General features: G+C 41.4%; 1 protein-coding gene across 30 annotated transcripts in view; it reads left to right on the top strand.

Annotated features, from left to right (window-relative positions):
* MAGI1 (membrane associated guanylate kinase, WW and PDZ domain containing 1) overlaps window positions 1-14,493 on the top strand; it is a 335,573-nt gene that overhangs the window by 320,292 nt on the left and 788 nt on the right. For 11 of the 30 annotated variants that reach the window (XM_039695351.1, XM_039695333.1, XM_039695350.1 and 8 more), the window contains 6 exons: window positions 1,351-1,554; window positions 6,067-6,157; window positions 6,273-6,336; window positions 7,335-7,481; window positions 8,636-8,774; window positions 12,418-14,493. The exon at window positions 12,418-14,493 is cut by the window's right edge and continues 788 nt beyond it. In XM_039695351.1, the coding sequence (XP_039551285.1) occupies window positions 1,351-1,554; window positions 6,067-6,157; window positions 6,273-6,336; window positions 7,335-7,481; window positions 8,636-8,774; window positions 12,418-13,118 (1,346 nt within the window). In that variant the 3' untranslated portion in view covers window positions 13,119-14,493. Of the gene's footprint in view, window positions 1-1,350; window positions 1,555-6,066; window positions 6,158-6,272; window positions 6,337-7,334; window positions 7,482-8,635; window positions 10,675-10,752; window positions 10,842-12,417 lie in introns of those variants that run through there. The other 19 variants (XM_039695360.1, XM_039695361.1, XM_039695356.1 and 16 more) reach the window with 11 other exon arrangements.

Genomic DNA, 14,493 nt, shown 5'->3' with positions numbered 1-14,493 from the left:
TCCTCAAAACAGGATAAACTGCAAACTGGATGGGGCTTTGTATTACCAGAAAGAGAAACTTTCTGACATCGTGGTAAAATTAAAGAAAAAAAAAATCTCCCTCGTTTTTTTAACTAATACAACTAATATTAACACTTTCTGCCAGTTTTCATCACATCTTTCCAACCTCACATATCCTTGTCTTAGCCTTTTCTTCTTTATGGTCTTTCTAGTGTTGTCATGTGTGTGTATCTCTAAAACTACTAATCAAATGAAGACTACAGCAGAGATGGGAAAGTGCATCTTGAGGGTGAATGTATTGTGGATGCAAAGTGTGAGATGACCATGTGCTGTGTGCCCCAAGGCCTCTTGCCCACATAAAGGAGCTGTAGAAAAGCTCACTGGATTTATCTGAGTGATGCTGTGTATCCCCTGTGTCCCAATTCTGCATGTTATGAACAACCCAGTGTTTTTGAAACAAAACAACTGCATGGAACAGGAGGAGAATTTTGTCTCCAGAACACATTCATCCTAAAGTGCTCTCACCCTGTGTGTTAGACATCTCAATGTTTTTGTGTGTGGTTTTAGAGGTATTTTAATGAGGAGAACCTTTCTTTGTTCCCACCTGGTGCCATCTAAGATCATAAAAGAGGAAGGGTTAGTAGAGGCTGAGGTGGGTGCCAGCACCAAACAGGTTACCTCTGTCAGTCTTGGCCCATCTGTAGTGGTCCTGTGCCTTCCCTGGTAGTACCTTTATTCACAATGGAAGAAAAACGTTTCATGTTGCTTCCACATGCAGAGCTGGTAGAGTGGGTCTGTGTGGTAGATAGGGAGCCACGCTCCCTCCTAGGCCTAGAATGATTTTATCTTTCTAAATTGAGAAAGAACAAAACATTGGCAGAATCTTGAACAGCAGTTGGCTTAGAGAAGGACTAGAGAGGCTGACACTGATGTAATCTTGAAGGAGAAAAGTTGAGTTTTCTATAAACAGTTTCAATTTTTTTCTTCAAAAGCAAAAACAGATTTGGGTTATGATGGAGCTGCTAAGTGCAGTTGTAGTCAATAAAAATTGCACCATTTATTAACAGAAATCCACTTGGGGGGAGTTTTGAGGTATTAACAAAACACCTTTTTGTGGTGGAAGTAGTGTTGTGCACTCAACTAGTTGATTGCCAATGTTTTGAACACTGGCAGCAAAGCTATCCTATAATAACTTTTGCTTGATGCATTAATTAATTAACCCTTAACCTTCTCTTTCCCTTTTCAACCCTTTTTTTCCTTTTCCCCTTCACCATATTCCCACATACGTAAACAATAAAAAAAAAAACAAAACCAAAACCAAAAAAAACAACCCCCAAACCAATACAAAAGCGGGAAATGCATGTGTGGCCATGCCTCACAAAATAGGTCGGATAATTGAAGGGAGCCCCGCCGACCGCTGCGGAAAGCTGAAAGTCGGCGACCGGATCTTGGCCGTCAATGGGTGCTCCATCACCAACAAGTCGCATTCAGACATCGTCAACCTCATTAAGGAAGCGGGAAACACCGTCACCCTGCGCATCATTCCAGGAGATGGTAAAGTATCTGTTTCCTGCTCTCTTGCCTCACCCTCTTCTTGGTTCTGTTCCCCGGGCTTTTTCTGTCACTTGCAGCTGCAAAGCCGCGGAGGGGTCAGTTTCTGCTCCCACTTTGGGAGTTAGCAGTGAGGGACGTTGTGAGTCTCCCGTAGCTTTATTTTTTCTTTCTTTTTGTAGAGATGGTTGGTTTTTAACAGGGAGGCTGATTCAGTGCTACAAAATAAGAATATTTCATTCCATGCATCTGCTTAAAATGATCTTCCATAAATTTGATGGATCTCTCGATACACTTTGGTTTGCTACTTAACTTAATAATGCAGCTTTAGAATATTTGGGAATCACTTGTTAGGATGTGTGATTCCTGAAGCTTTGTATAGACACAAGCAGGCTATAGAGTAAGGAGATCACAGAAAGAGATAAACACTTTGACATGTTTTAAGCTGTTTCAAAAGCAGATTTGTTTTTATTCTGGGTAAGTTGCTTTGGGAGCAAGCTCAGTACATTTTTAAATGACTGCTTAAATGGGAATGGTTCTGAAGTTGCATTTTAAGAGTTACCCTAGACAGGATCTCACTGTTTCAGATGAGAGGGAACATGCAGGTTTCCTAATAATAAGTTGACACTTGCTGCTGATTTCAGGTCACTGAAGTATTTAATAAAAAATAAGGATCTGTGTTATGTATCAGTTCCTTTAAATTAATCCCTGACTTGATCCCCAGATAGGAACTGATCAGAAACCTGGTAAAGTATCTGCAGCAGAACTAAAATTGCTGTGGTTCTGAATTCTGAGTATTTTCTTTGTTTATTGTGCTTCTCTACCCTGGATGGTTTCAAAGTGAGAGCTTGTTGGGCAGAAAACTTTCCACATTGCTCCCCATGGACCAGGATGAGAAATGATCTGGTTATAAATTATTTCTGTTTAGGGTGATCTGTTCTGCACAAAAGCTTTATTTTCCTACTGTCTAGGGGTACCAGGTCAAATGCTATATAATCCTTTGCTGCTTGGAGGAAATAGGGTGTTCATGAATAATAAAATGGCTGTGAATCAAGCTAACATCCGAGCTGGCCTGTGCATGCCTGTTTTGGAAGATAAACTGAGAGAGGAATTGTTCATTACCTGTATTTTAGCCTCTGTTGAAAAGGAAGGTGAATATTTAAGTAAAGTGCTTATTTTCTAAAAAAGCAAAACCATCTGAGAACTAAGCAACTTCTGAATGATTTAAGAATTTTTTAAGAGTATAACCTCCTGACATAAATGCTGAGCCGGTCTTGCTCATGCAATGATGTGTCCCAGATATCATGTAAATTGCTTAGGTTAGGGAAACACGTACCTGTGATTAACATCACGTATTCCTGGAGGAGATGGAAAGCTGTTCTTTAGGGAAGGAATCAACTCTGCTTTCATAGCAATTCAGGCTTTAAGTCTTTTTATTTACTGTCACTTTGAAATTCCAAGTCAGATTGCCAACTTTGCATAGTATTACCTGCATCTATTTTCCAAAAGACAGTAAGACCCAACACTCTCAAAATCTCTGAGGGGTTTGCTCTAAAACCCCATGAGATACAAGAAATCTGTCTCAGTTTTGTTTTCTTTTTGATGTCTTTGTATGCTCTTCTTGATTTGTTGTTTTCTTTTGTTTCTTTTTGAGTGCTTTTTTGGCAAATATAAATGGTCTGTGTGCTTCAAGGAGGGGGGAGCATAAATCAGAAGCCATTCATCAGATAAATATGAAACTGAGGTGCATCACAAGACTCACAATAAACTCACACTGCTAATCTCTTCTAACATTATTAAAAACACCAAGGGTTTTTGCTTTGTAATAAGTCTTGCACAAGCTAATTGGCACAGATGACTGCAGGATTGTATTTGCAATGAAATGATGATGCTTTACAACACTTACAGCAGATTCAAGGATACAGAATGCTGGAACAGGACAAGCTTAGATTAGGCATATAATTGGTGACAGAGAGTTTTAGGGCAGAGCAGGGCAAGGAATCAATGAAATATAGAGGGTTTGGAACACGCAATTATAATTGTACTAAAGATAATTTTTGCTGTATTCTGTTCCAGTTTGCATGGTGGCTGGCATGCATCCTGAAGCAGTGTCTAAAACACTGGCAAAATTATGCACAACTCCTGACTCATGGGAGAGGGTGGGCTAAAGATAGATGCAGTACAGTGGTGTGAAGATACATCTGTACCAAAATGTGTTATTGCTCTGCTTGGTATTATTAGTGTGACCTACTAAAGGGTAGGAATCTTGCATTCTCTTTGAAGCCCATCTTCATCTGATCTCCAAATATTTGTGGAAGATTTTAGAGGCTTTTGTTCTGGATGAATACATAACACTTAACCATGTTTTGGGGCTTTCTGATGTAGGAGACAGATTTTGACATCAAGGTGTCTTTACAAAATAAACAGAATTATTTCTTAAACCCCAGCAGTGTAGCTACATGTAGGGACATCTTCTGACACAAGCCAGCTGTCAGTGGTACATCATCACAAGGGTGTGGTTTGGTCATGCCTACACTGAGAGGTGCAGGCAGACCCAGGAGCCTCTCTTGCTTTCTGAGCTGCTGGACACGAGCCAGCTCTGGTCTGGAAGATGTTTCAGCTCCATATGCTGAGGGTTTGGGCATGTTAACTTGGGCACAGCACTGCAGGCAAAGGAGCTGTGTTCTTGTTGCACCCATCTGTTTAAGTGGTTCTTCTTTTTCTCTGTCCCTTTTCCTGAATTTCCCTCAACATGCAAATAGCTACAGAAAGGAAAAGGCTTCCCCTTATCTAGACTTCTCCAGAAGTCTTCTCCAGAATTAATATCAATCCATGAAGTAAATGAAGTTAAACTCCCAGGATCCACCACATCTTAATTCAGGCAAAAACCCTCCCATTGCTGCAATTTTGTATCGCAGCTGGACTCTGTTTAATAATGTCAGATTTCTCCGTAGCCAGTAAAATGAATTAGTGGATGCCTGTACCTCGAGAGGCAAACAAGGGCAGGGTAGAAGGCCTTGTAATCTTATGTTGGAGACCCAGAGGTTTTCATCCAATTTTTGTCTCTGTTGTCTTAGTGGCTGTGTATTCGGTTTAGATTTTGGTCTTGAAAGGTGGATCATGGTCAGTATTTTGTTGTTACTTGCAGTCTGTGGGTCTCTCCTGGGTACAGTGGGTGTAGACACAAAGAGGGAGTTTCCAGCATGCAGAATTGCTCTGCAAAGGAGCCTGCCACTGCAGTGGCTTTAGCTGGGAATGCCATGTCTGATGAGTGGGTGTTTCTGCTGACCCTGCCCATCATTCTCCAAGTGCAGCCAACAAAATTGTTGAGCATTTTGTGTGGTTAAGAACCATCAAGGTACCTGGAGTACCACCAAGACTTCTTCTGAAGTCAAACTGCCATAGGAGATGATGGGTGTTTACAGAAACTGCTGGCTTCTGGAGCAATTCAGCATTTGAAACTCTTCAGTACTAATATCAGTTCAGAATTGGTACAATATATAGTTCTGGAAAATCTGTTGAGTTCAATACAGAAGAGTTCTGGGTCTGTGTTTCTAATACTCAGCTAATGGCATTGACATTACCTGAATTTTAGGCAGAATTTTAAGTGAATTTGGGGTTAACTCTGATCCTACTTAAGTCTGTGATGCAGCAGCAGAATGACAAGGGGAATATTCTGCCCTGCCATACTGTGAGGGACATCTACATAGCCACTTTTCAGTTGTTCCTATCTCAGTTGTGGGAAGCAGGAGACAGGACCTCTCCTTGGAGCCCCTTTCTTCATGCCTAAAGAAATCTGCAATTTGCACAGGCTGGTGCTGGGCTGAGAGCCCTTTGCCATGGCAGAAATTAAGCGTAGAAGTTACTCCTGCTCCCTGTATTCTCTCAGTGCACCCTTTTCTAAGTGTTACCCAGAGTTATTGATGCACTTCGTACCAATGGCTCCATGTTCCTGCTTTCAGTACTGAAGCAGCAGTGGGTTGTATTTCAAAGAAGGATTTCAGTAAATTTGAGTTTTAGCCACATTCAGTATCATCTTGTGAGGTATTGGATAAGAGCCACATCTCAATTCTACTGGAGATTGCAGTTTCTGATGGAAGAAGGACTGATAAACTTACAATCCCTGGAATAGTTATAGATACTATAAAATTAATCCACCCAACCGACAATATTTATAGACTTAATTGGTTGGAATTCATGTTTTTAGAGAAGAGACGAAACTTTGTTCAATCCTTCATCTATAAGTGAGTCTTCATAAATGTGTCTAATGGTCCGGGGGGGTTCTAATCCAGATTTCCTAATTTAATTTTTTTTCTCATTTTCCAGTTGAGTGTACAGTTTCATATACATACTTATTATATTAATTTGGGGAATTAAGAAATTTGATCCCATCTCCAGTTCTATAAAAACAATGTAATGTTGCTTTTCCATGAAATGCTTTTGCAAAACTCTTTTTTTCTTTCAGTGAATAGCCCATGGTCTTCCCTCATAATAAAAACAAAATCTATTTTGCAGAATCCTCCAATGCTACTTTATTGACCAATGCAGAAAAAATTGCTACAATCACAACCACACATACTCCTCAGCAAATACCACAGGAGACCAGGTCAGATTGTTTTCCTTGAGGAGGGCATCTCGACATGCTCTCTCTTCAGTTACTTCTTCATCATTTTCACGTCCCATGAGCTGTATTTTTCCTCTCTCCCTCTCATTCATTACAGCAGGAACAACACCAAACCAAAGCAGGAATCCCAGTTTGATTTCAAACCGCCCCAAGCAGCACAGGTAAGGAGTACTTCTCTAATTGTTTTGCTTACTACAGACTCTTGTTTCCAATCTGCTTGAGGGCTGTGTTTAAATAGTCCCCTTGAAAATTCCCACTGAGAAGCTGCTCTCCCTCAGCCTGGTGAAAAGAAAGAGGAATTTGCTGATTAGTTTCTTAATATGTGTTGCTATTGTTTCAGCTGAGAAACATTCCCAACACATTCTCATCGAGACTTTGAGGGAGTAAAAATAAAGAAAAAAAGAGCTGACATTTTTAGGGCAGTAATAATTTTTGTGTTTGTTTATTGAATTGTCTGTTGTGAGGGGCCTCTCCGGAAAGTATTGTTGTGTGGAAATGATAAATTCAGAGAATAAAAAAGAAGAAAACTTAATAAGGGGCGATAGCAGGAGTGTTCCAGCTTGCAGAGATGGCATCTTATTAGAAAGATTATCTATCTCACTGTTAACCTTCCTTGCCATTGGCCATCCCAGAAGTAACTTCTTCCATTAGGGACTTCAAAACATCCCCATAATAGCATTTGAGAAAAACAATGCAAAGGCTTCTGAGCTTCTTGCAAAGGAATAAATGGTGTGGTAATGACACAAAAAGCCAGCAACATGGCACAGACTCACCCCCAGGTGCCATCAGACACTGCACTAAAGCTGGCACTGGAAGGGAGGTTGTCCTTGCCTTTAAAGCTTGGTAGAACCTTTAACCACCTTCCCAAAATATCCCCTCCTGCCCTGGGCACGGGAGGTGTTGTGTTACAGGAGTGCCCAAAAATGCACCACAGGACATGGCCAAGCCCACTCATTCCAGCAGCCCTTCACCAGCCACCACAACTCCAAATTGCAGAGTGGGGTCTGAGGAAGCAGCAATTCCTGGTCTGCGTGTGAAAATTCAACTGATTTTCCATTTTTAATTATCGCCAACAAAACATTGCTTGAATAATTCCAACATGAGAGCGGAGCAGTATTTGACTTTCTGTTCAATTGGGCGTTTGCTGTCTTCTCTCCAGCAGGACCAAGACTTTTACACTGTTGAGCTAGAAAGAGGAGCCAAAGGGTTTGGCTTCAGCCTGCGAGGTGGCCGGGAGTACAACATGGACCTGTACGTGCTGCGGCTGGCTGAGGATGGGCCCGCTGAGAGATGTGGGAAAATGAGGGTATGCACAAACGGGCTTCAACACCACCTTGCTTTGGAATAAGCTGACTCCCCTGCCTCTCCCTTCTGCTGTTCCAGCTAAAAGGGAAATTAAATGTGAACTGCAAGTGGTTTCTATTTACTTCTGCTGATGGCATCTGTCACCCTTGGTGCACAGTCTATAGCAGTGTGTATTCAGTGGGAAACTTCACCCCCTTCTTCCAACACTGCTTTCCAAACTCTAGTACATGATCTTGTTTAAAGCCTAAGGGCACACGTAGCAGTGAAAATGGAACAGCCACAGTCTTTGGCTGCTAGTGGGCAGAGAGGAGACAGAACGTGTCTATGGCCCATGAGTTACAAAATTATAATGTAGGATCTGATTATCGTTAATTATTAGCTTCAAGTATCAGCTAAATGACAAACATTATAACAATGGCATATGTTATAAAATGCCTACTGAAAAAAATAATTTGACAGGTTTTATGTAGTCCTTGGGCCTCTGTTAGAGAACACATTATAACTTTCCCAATACATCATTGTCTCCAGATATGTCAGGTGAAGGACATTTTCAAAATTCTTCTGCTAGGGGTAGTCCAGAATTTTTGCTGATGAAAATATGATGCAAAATCAGTTCTGCCCTGTAAAAGTCAGTGCTTTGATGAGCTCTTCCATGCCATGTTTTCTTCTCCTGATAAATTATTATATTTACAGAATCAGCTTTGCTGATTCATAGTAGCTATCTCTATCCAAGTTATATATCTATATCAAACTATATCCAAGTTAGAAACAGACCTGAAAAAGCTCTGTGAACATTTCAGTTGGAGCAGACTGTGAAACAAGCAACCACTTTGACTGAAAACTTTATAAATAATCAAAATTAAATAAAATAGCACCAGTTCTAGCACTGCACTTACTCTTGAGCAATGGAATAACTGCAAAGCGATTTTTCAGAACAGCAGAAAATCAAATATTTTAATACCTCAAGCTCTCTCCGTCATCTTCATGTCTTCCACACTCCTACACAGTGGGCAGTTACTGGAAGGAGTTGGGCATGTTTAGCTTCACCTGATGCATAGTTGTTCCAGCTTTGCTATGGCCACTGTCTTGTGGTGTGCTGGTAGGGACCCTCATGGGGACTTGTTTCTAATCACAGTCTCTTTATTACATTGGCAGATTGGTGATGAAATCTTAGAGATCAATGGAGAAACAACCAAGAACATGAAGCACGCTCGGGCCATCGAACTGATTAAAAATGGTGGCCGCAAGGTCCGCCTGTTTCTGAAACGTGGAGATGGCTCTGTCCCAGAATATGGTGGGTCAAACTATGAAAACATTCCTTTCTTCCCTGGCATCACTCCATGAATATTTGTCTCAAGATCTGAAGCGGGAATTCTTTTTTATTTTCCTTTCTCACCAGTGTCTTACCAACCTTTGCAACATATAATTGCCTCGCTTGTGCTGAATTTTCTACACATTTCATCCTTTGCTTGCTTCCATGGACTTGGGGCGCAGTGTAAGGCAAGATCATCATAGCAGTATTTTTTGGTGATCAGAGAGGAAAGCAAAACAAAACAAAACAAACCTTATTGTCTTGTCCAGCCAAAAAAGGAATGTCATTGAACTGTGCCAAACTGTTTCTCAGCGGCTGAATTGTTGTTTCGCATAGGTCTCTTCTTCTAATCAATGCAAAAACTGGGATCCCAAGTTGCTATTCTGAAGCAGTGATTTAATTTTTTTGATTAGGTTTTTCTCTTAGTTCCTGTCTGTATCCATAGACATGAATGCCGAGATGGCTTATGAGATTTTTGCCTTTCCTTAATATTTATGTAAATATTTATAAAGTTATTTGAGAAAAAGAAGGGGGAAAAAAAGCTTTACTGCAAAAATATATTGATTTGGCCTCCTGAGCCCTTTTCTCTCCCCTTAAACAGTCTGCTGGTTTCAACTAGTTTAATTGTAAGGTCTGAAAAGGTGAGGAGGTTATGAAAAGGTGCTCTCGTGTCTGTCTTGGGGGAAACAGTCAGTCCTCGTTTCTTACTAAGAATCACATTAGATTTCCTTTTCTTCCCCTGGAGGTTGGATTGCTGGGTGGCTTAACTTAGCACACTATTTAATATTATAATTATGTCTTATTTATTTGAGATAATTGTCAAATATTGTGCCCTCGATGGAGGGCTACTCCCAACCAAAGGTCTTTGAGGTTTCTATAGAAACTGATGATTGAAGGGATGTCCTTTATACTTTCCTCCCTGTATTTGGGTTATTTCTGTGTCAGTGAGTTCTGTGTTTATCATTCTCTCCATGCCCTAACACCAGAAACAAAACCCTTCTGCACAATTTATGAACTAGATTTTCTTTTCATTTACTGTACTATGTTTGAGAGTTTCTGCTCAGTCTACTCATTATTTAACTTAAAATGACCAATTCAGAGTTTAACCAACAAAAAATTGAAGTGTTTAATGATATGGAAGGGAAGTTGTGGGTTTACACTTCTGTAATATAAATAGCACACCAGAAGGTTCAATGATGGCACTGAAATTCTGTAATGTTCTTTCTACTTTTGTCCTTTCCTATACTCCTTTGGATGTACAGTACTGTATCATATGCTAGACTGCATAAATACCCTGTAAATTAAGTGCTTCACTTCTCAAAGCATATGTCTGTTGCACTGAGGATGGAAATCCATCACCAATTTTGTTTTGGCTAATGCTAACCACTAAACGTTTGCTCTCCAAGCAAGGATTTAATATACAGGGGTTGCACTACTGTAAAGAATATCCTTGTAACATTTGGGACTCCTTTCTCTCTGTTCTGTTCGCTGCAGTCGCAAATGGTTCCTCTAATAATGTTAAGTTCCAATATTTTTCTGACTTGATTGGAACGTGCTTCTCTATGAGGCTGTATATTTTTGTAATGAGTTTTGTACTTATTTTTAATGTTGTGGTCTCTGGTGGACTTTATTTTTCGTTGTTGTTTGATTGTTACTGTTTTTTCTATGACATTCTGTGTCGCTGTTCCAGCTGTCTTTTAGAATGGATGCTCTCGTTGTCTGGGTTATTGAATCACCTCTTAGATGTCTCTTTATGTCACAATAATAACAACTGCTGTCTTTGCAGCCTTATATTTGGGTGAAGCCTAGACAATCTGACTGGAAAAATAAACTTTCTTTATTCTAAGATAAAATATGAAGATTTTTCTTTCTTTCATCTTTATTATAGGGAATCTAAATTTTCTACTTTTCTCTTTCTCTTTCTCTTACTTTTCTTGGTGCTGGGCTCTTCCTTCCTCAGCGATGATACCTCCTAATATCGCTGCATGTATGAGAAATGACAAGCTCGGGGAGTCTTGCTTCTACCTTATGGGCCATAATCAAACTACGGTTTGTAGCTAAAATCAATATTAGGTGTTTTTGTGCTGTGGCCTAATTCCCTCACATTGCTTTTCTGCTTCGCTATATTCTATATGTACAGCAATTCATCCCGAACACCCTGCGTCCCCCAAATTGTAAGTACACTCACCACAGGACATGTTTGAACCTCGCTTGTACCTTGTGTGAGAGGCAGGTTGCCACAAGCCACGTGCTTACAGCCACAGAAAAGCAGCGTGGTCTCATCACCAGCTGTGGCCTCAAAGTGCTCATAGAGCAAAACTGCCCACATGTGAGTTGCAACATGGGTTTCACTTGGAATCCACAAAATCACAATGCACACACAGACCCTCCCAAGCTCAGGAGTGGAAGTGCCATCAAATGGGAGACACTTGGCATGATGGCAGGAGGAATGTAGAGTGTTTGGATTGCTGGGAGGGAAGGCAAAAAGGAGAGAAAGAGGGGGAAAAGAAAAAAATCTGTCCTCACAAGTGTTTGTGAGGGTTTTCAGTCATTGCCATCAGGGCATTCCACCTCAAGGTGGGTGTTGGGGTGCAAGTGTAAGGAGGTGGCTAATGCCAGCCAAGCTGCCACGAAGGAATTACTTTAAGAAAGAAGACATTAAGCAAATAAAAGCAGCACTTGCATTAAGGCAGCACAGCTACTTTAATGCTTTTCATGTTTGTAATGAATCATTCATAAACATCCGTTACAAATGACAGGAGTAATTGTAGCTTAGCTGCAGCACAGGCCTGGGGTTTAGTTTGGATGTTCTTTTTCTACTTCTGCTTTGCAGTTTGTCTTGCAGAGGCAGCTCAGCTGTATTTTACCTCAAATAGTACATGAAAAATAATGAACTGGAGATTAGATTTGAATCAAAGCCATCCTACATATTACAGTATCTTTCCATTGCTTTGATATGAAAAAATCATAACTACTGTCATCGTTGTTTGAATCATTGTGGCAAAACCAAAATCTGCCCTAGGACTTTACATAACATGGTACAACTAAGTGAGATTAAGCTATGCCTTAAATGAAATGGAAATGGCATGATTACAGTCTAATTCTCACAACTTCAAAATGTTATTTTACAAGGTGAAAACTTAATAATCAATTCTATTTTCTGTACATTTTCTGCTATTTGAACCAAGGCCTCCCACGCCTGGAAGGCAGTTCTTTATAATGTCTTAAAAGACAAAAATTGTTTCCTAAAGGCCCTCTTTATTGGAAGTTATTTTAAAAAAGCAGCCAACAACCTGAACTACAATGTTTTTTTTCCACTGGAAAGAACGTAGTATAACTGAAACATTATGAATTGGGCTTGGGGAGAAATGTAAAGTGCCCCATGCCCAGAAGAGCATAAAGATGATATCAGCTTGGACCAAAACATGGCTAATGATCAGAGCAACACCAGTACTAACCTGTAACTCTCGTTCACGGTTAAATTAACAAAAGCTTCGGTTAGCCTTCGCTGACTGCTTTAACAGTTGTTTGTTTTTGTCACTAATGAAGTCTGAAGAGTGCTAAGTGGTGTCACAGCACCACGGAAGGCATCAATACCAAACCCTTTGCTGTTATTTTCTTTCAGACCCCAGCAGTGACAGGAACAGTCCCGCCACAGGTTCACAAAATGTATCGGAAATGAAACCCGCGCCATCCGACCGACGGCAGCACCCATCATCGGAGTCCAGTTATCCACCAGACCTTCACAAATCATCACAACATGGGGACAAGCGGACTTACGTTAGAGACCTAAAAGGCAGCAGAGAGTTTAGCAGACATCCCAATGAGCACCACACTTGGAATGGGACTTCTAAAACCAACGACCACGTGCCAGGCAGGAAGACGGAGAGGTCGCCGGAGAGGAGGCACGAAAGGCAGCCAGAGAGGGCGGTGGTGAACGGGCAGAAGAGGAGGTCTCCTGAAAAGCGCAGGGAAGGGACAAGGAGCGCTGACAACACTTTGGAGAGGCGGGAGCGACTTGAGAGAAGGAGAGACCTCTCTCCTGAGAGGCGCAGAGAGCGGTCGCCCGGCCGCCGGCGGCGGTCGCTGGAGAGACTCACAGAGCCTAGGAGGTCCCCTGAGAGGAGAAGAGAGAGCTCCCTCGACCGACGGGCCAAGTCGTCCGACCGGCGGAGGGAAAGGTCACCCGAGAGACGGCTCAGGGAGGAACGAGTTGGCCACCGGGAGAGGGAAGAGCCCGGCTGGAAGCACGAGCCGAGCCGCAGGCACCCGCCCGAGCAGCGCAGGCGGCCCTACAAGGAGTGCAGCACCGACCTCAGCATCTGAGGGGCTCCCCGGGGTCCCTGTCGCCTTCCCCACACCAAGGGAGCAGAGGAGAGAGTGAAACCAACCTGGCTTTTGCAGGCGACGAGGCGTCCGCCACCTGCTGATCCTACAAACCGTTTATGCAGATGAAATCTTAAAACAAAAAAAAAGCGTTGTGCCTGATGTATAATATTAAAGAAAGTATTTTTCAGTGTATTCTTTTTTTTTAATTACTTGCCAAATGTTGGTCCTAAAGGATTATAAAATTTTGTTTCTACATTCTTTGTAGATTTCTTAAAAATAATCCCTTTATTGGGCTACTTTCCCTCCTCCCCAATATAGTAAATGGGGGTAGCCAGTAATATAATATAGGCAAAGGATTTTATGACCAAGTTTGAATAATTTGATCCAGACTGTTCTCTAGTGACTCACTGCTACACTGTATGTAGAAAATTTTTTAAGGGTTGGGGGTGGGGAAGGAAGAAAATTGTTCATCTCAGTAGGAATGGAGCGCTCCTGCTGAAGGAATTAAAAAGGAAAGAGACAAATGTTCCTAAAATTGCAAGAACTGTTTGAAGAGACTACTATTTCAATGAAGGATATTTATAATAATAATAAATAATTAAAAAATAAAAAAAAGCAACCAAACCCACACAGCACAAGACGATTTACAATAAGTAATTTGTAGTTTGTTCCATGAACAGTTTATACTTTCAGGCCCCCTGGACAGGATGCGCAGAGGCAGAAGGACTGGTCACCACCATGCCTGTGTCATGCTAACGTGGACTGTTGAGCTCTCATTAGCCTCAGCAACATGTAACGATGACCTGTCACTAAGGCAGCAGCCCTGCTCATCTCCCAGCTGTATATGGACAGCAACCCCAGCATGCATGGTATTGTGTATCTGCTTGGAAGCAAGGGGAGGGATTGGGATTCTGGGACAAGGCACAATGAAGTGGGAGCACAGTCCCCCTGCTCGGAGTAGGTGTATTCCTTCTGCTCAGGCAAAACCAGTGGGCTTTAATTTTGCCAAATTCCAAAAGCTCTCAATTCTTCTTGCTCTGTATTGAAAGGGTTGGTTTTTCATTGTTTTACTGGTTCATCCTTACTGAGACAAAAGGAGTGCACTTGCTGGGGAGGGAAAACAAAAAAAAAAAAAGGAAAAAATAAAAAAAGTATCAAAAGAAAATCAAAGGCTAAAAGAGGCAATCAGTGGGACAACCTGGTTGTGGAAGCCTATCCATACCTGATTATATGCTGTAAATTTGAGTCTAAGAACAGCAGCAAAAGAGAAACCTGCAAGTTTCTAAGTTGTATTTTTAAATTTGCAAGCTGTGTGGTAAGTCTGCTGTAGCATTGGTCTAAGATTTAATGGATTACTGCCTAGCTGAGCCAA

This window comes from Passer montanus, unplaced genomic scaffold, assembly GCF_014805655.1.
Source record: "Passer montanus isolate IOZ18808 unplaced genomic scaffold, ASM1480565v1 scaffold9, whole genome shotgun sequence".
Classification (NCBI taxonomy): domain Eukaryota; kingdom Metazoa; phylum Chordata; class Aves; order Passeriformes; family Passeridae; genus Passer; species Passer montanus.
The sequence above is the reverse complement of the archived record's forward strand: the minus strand, read 5'-3'. Positions and strand labels throughout refer to the sequence as shown.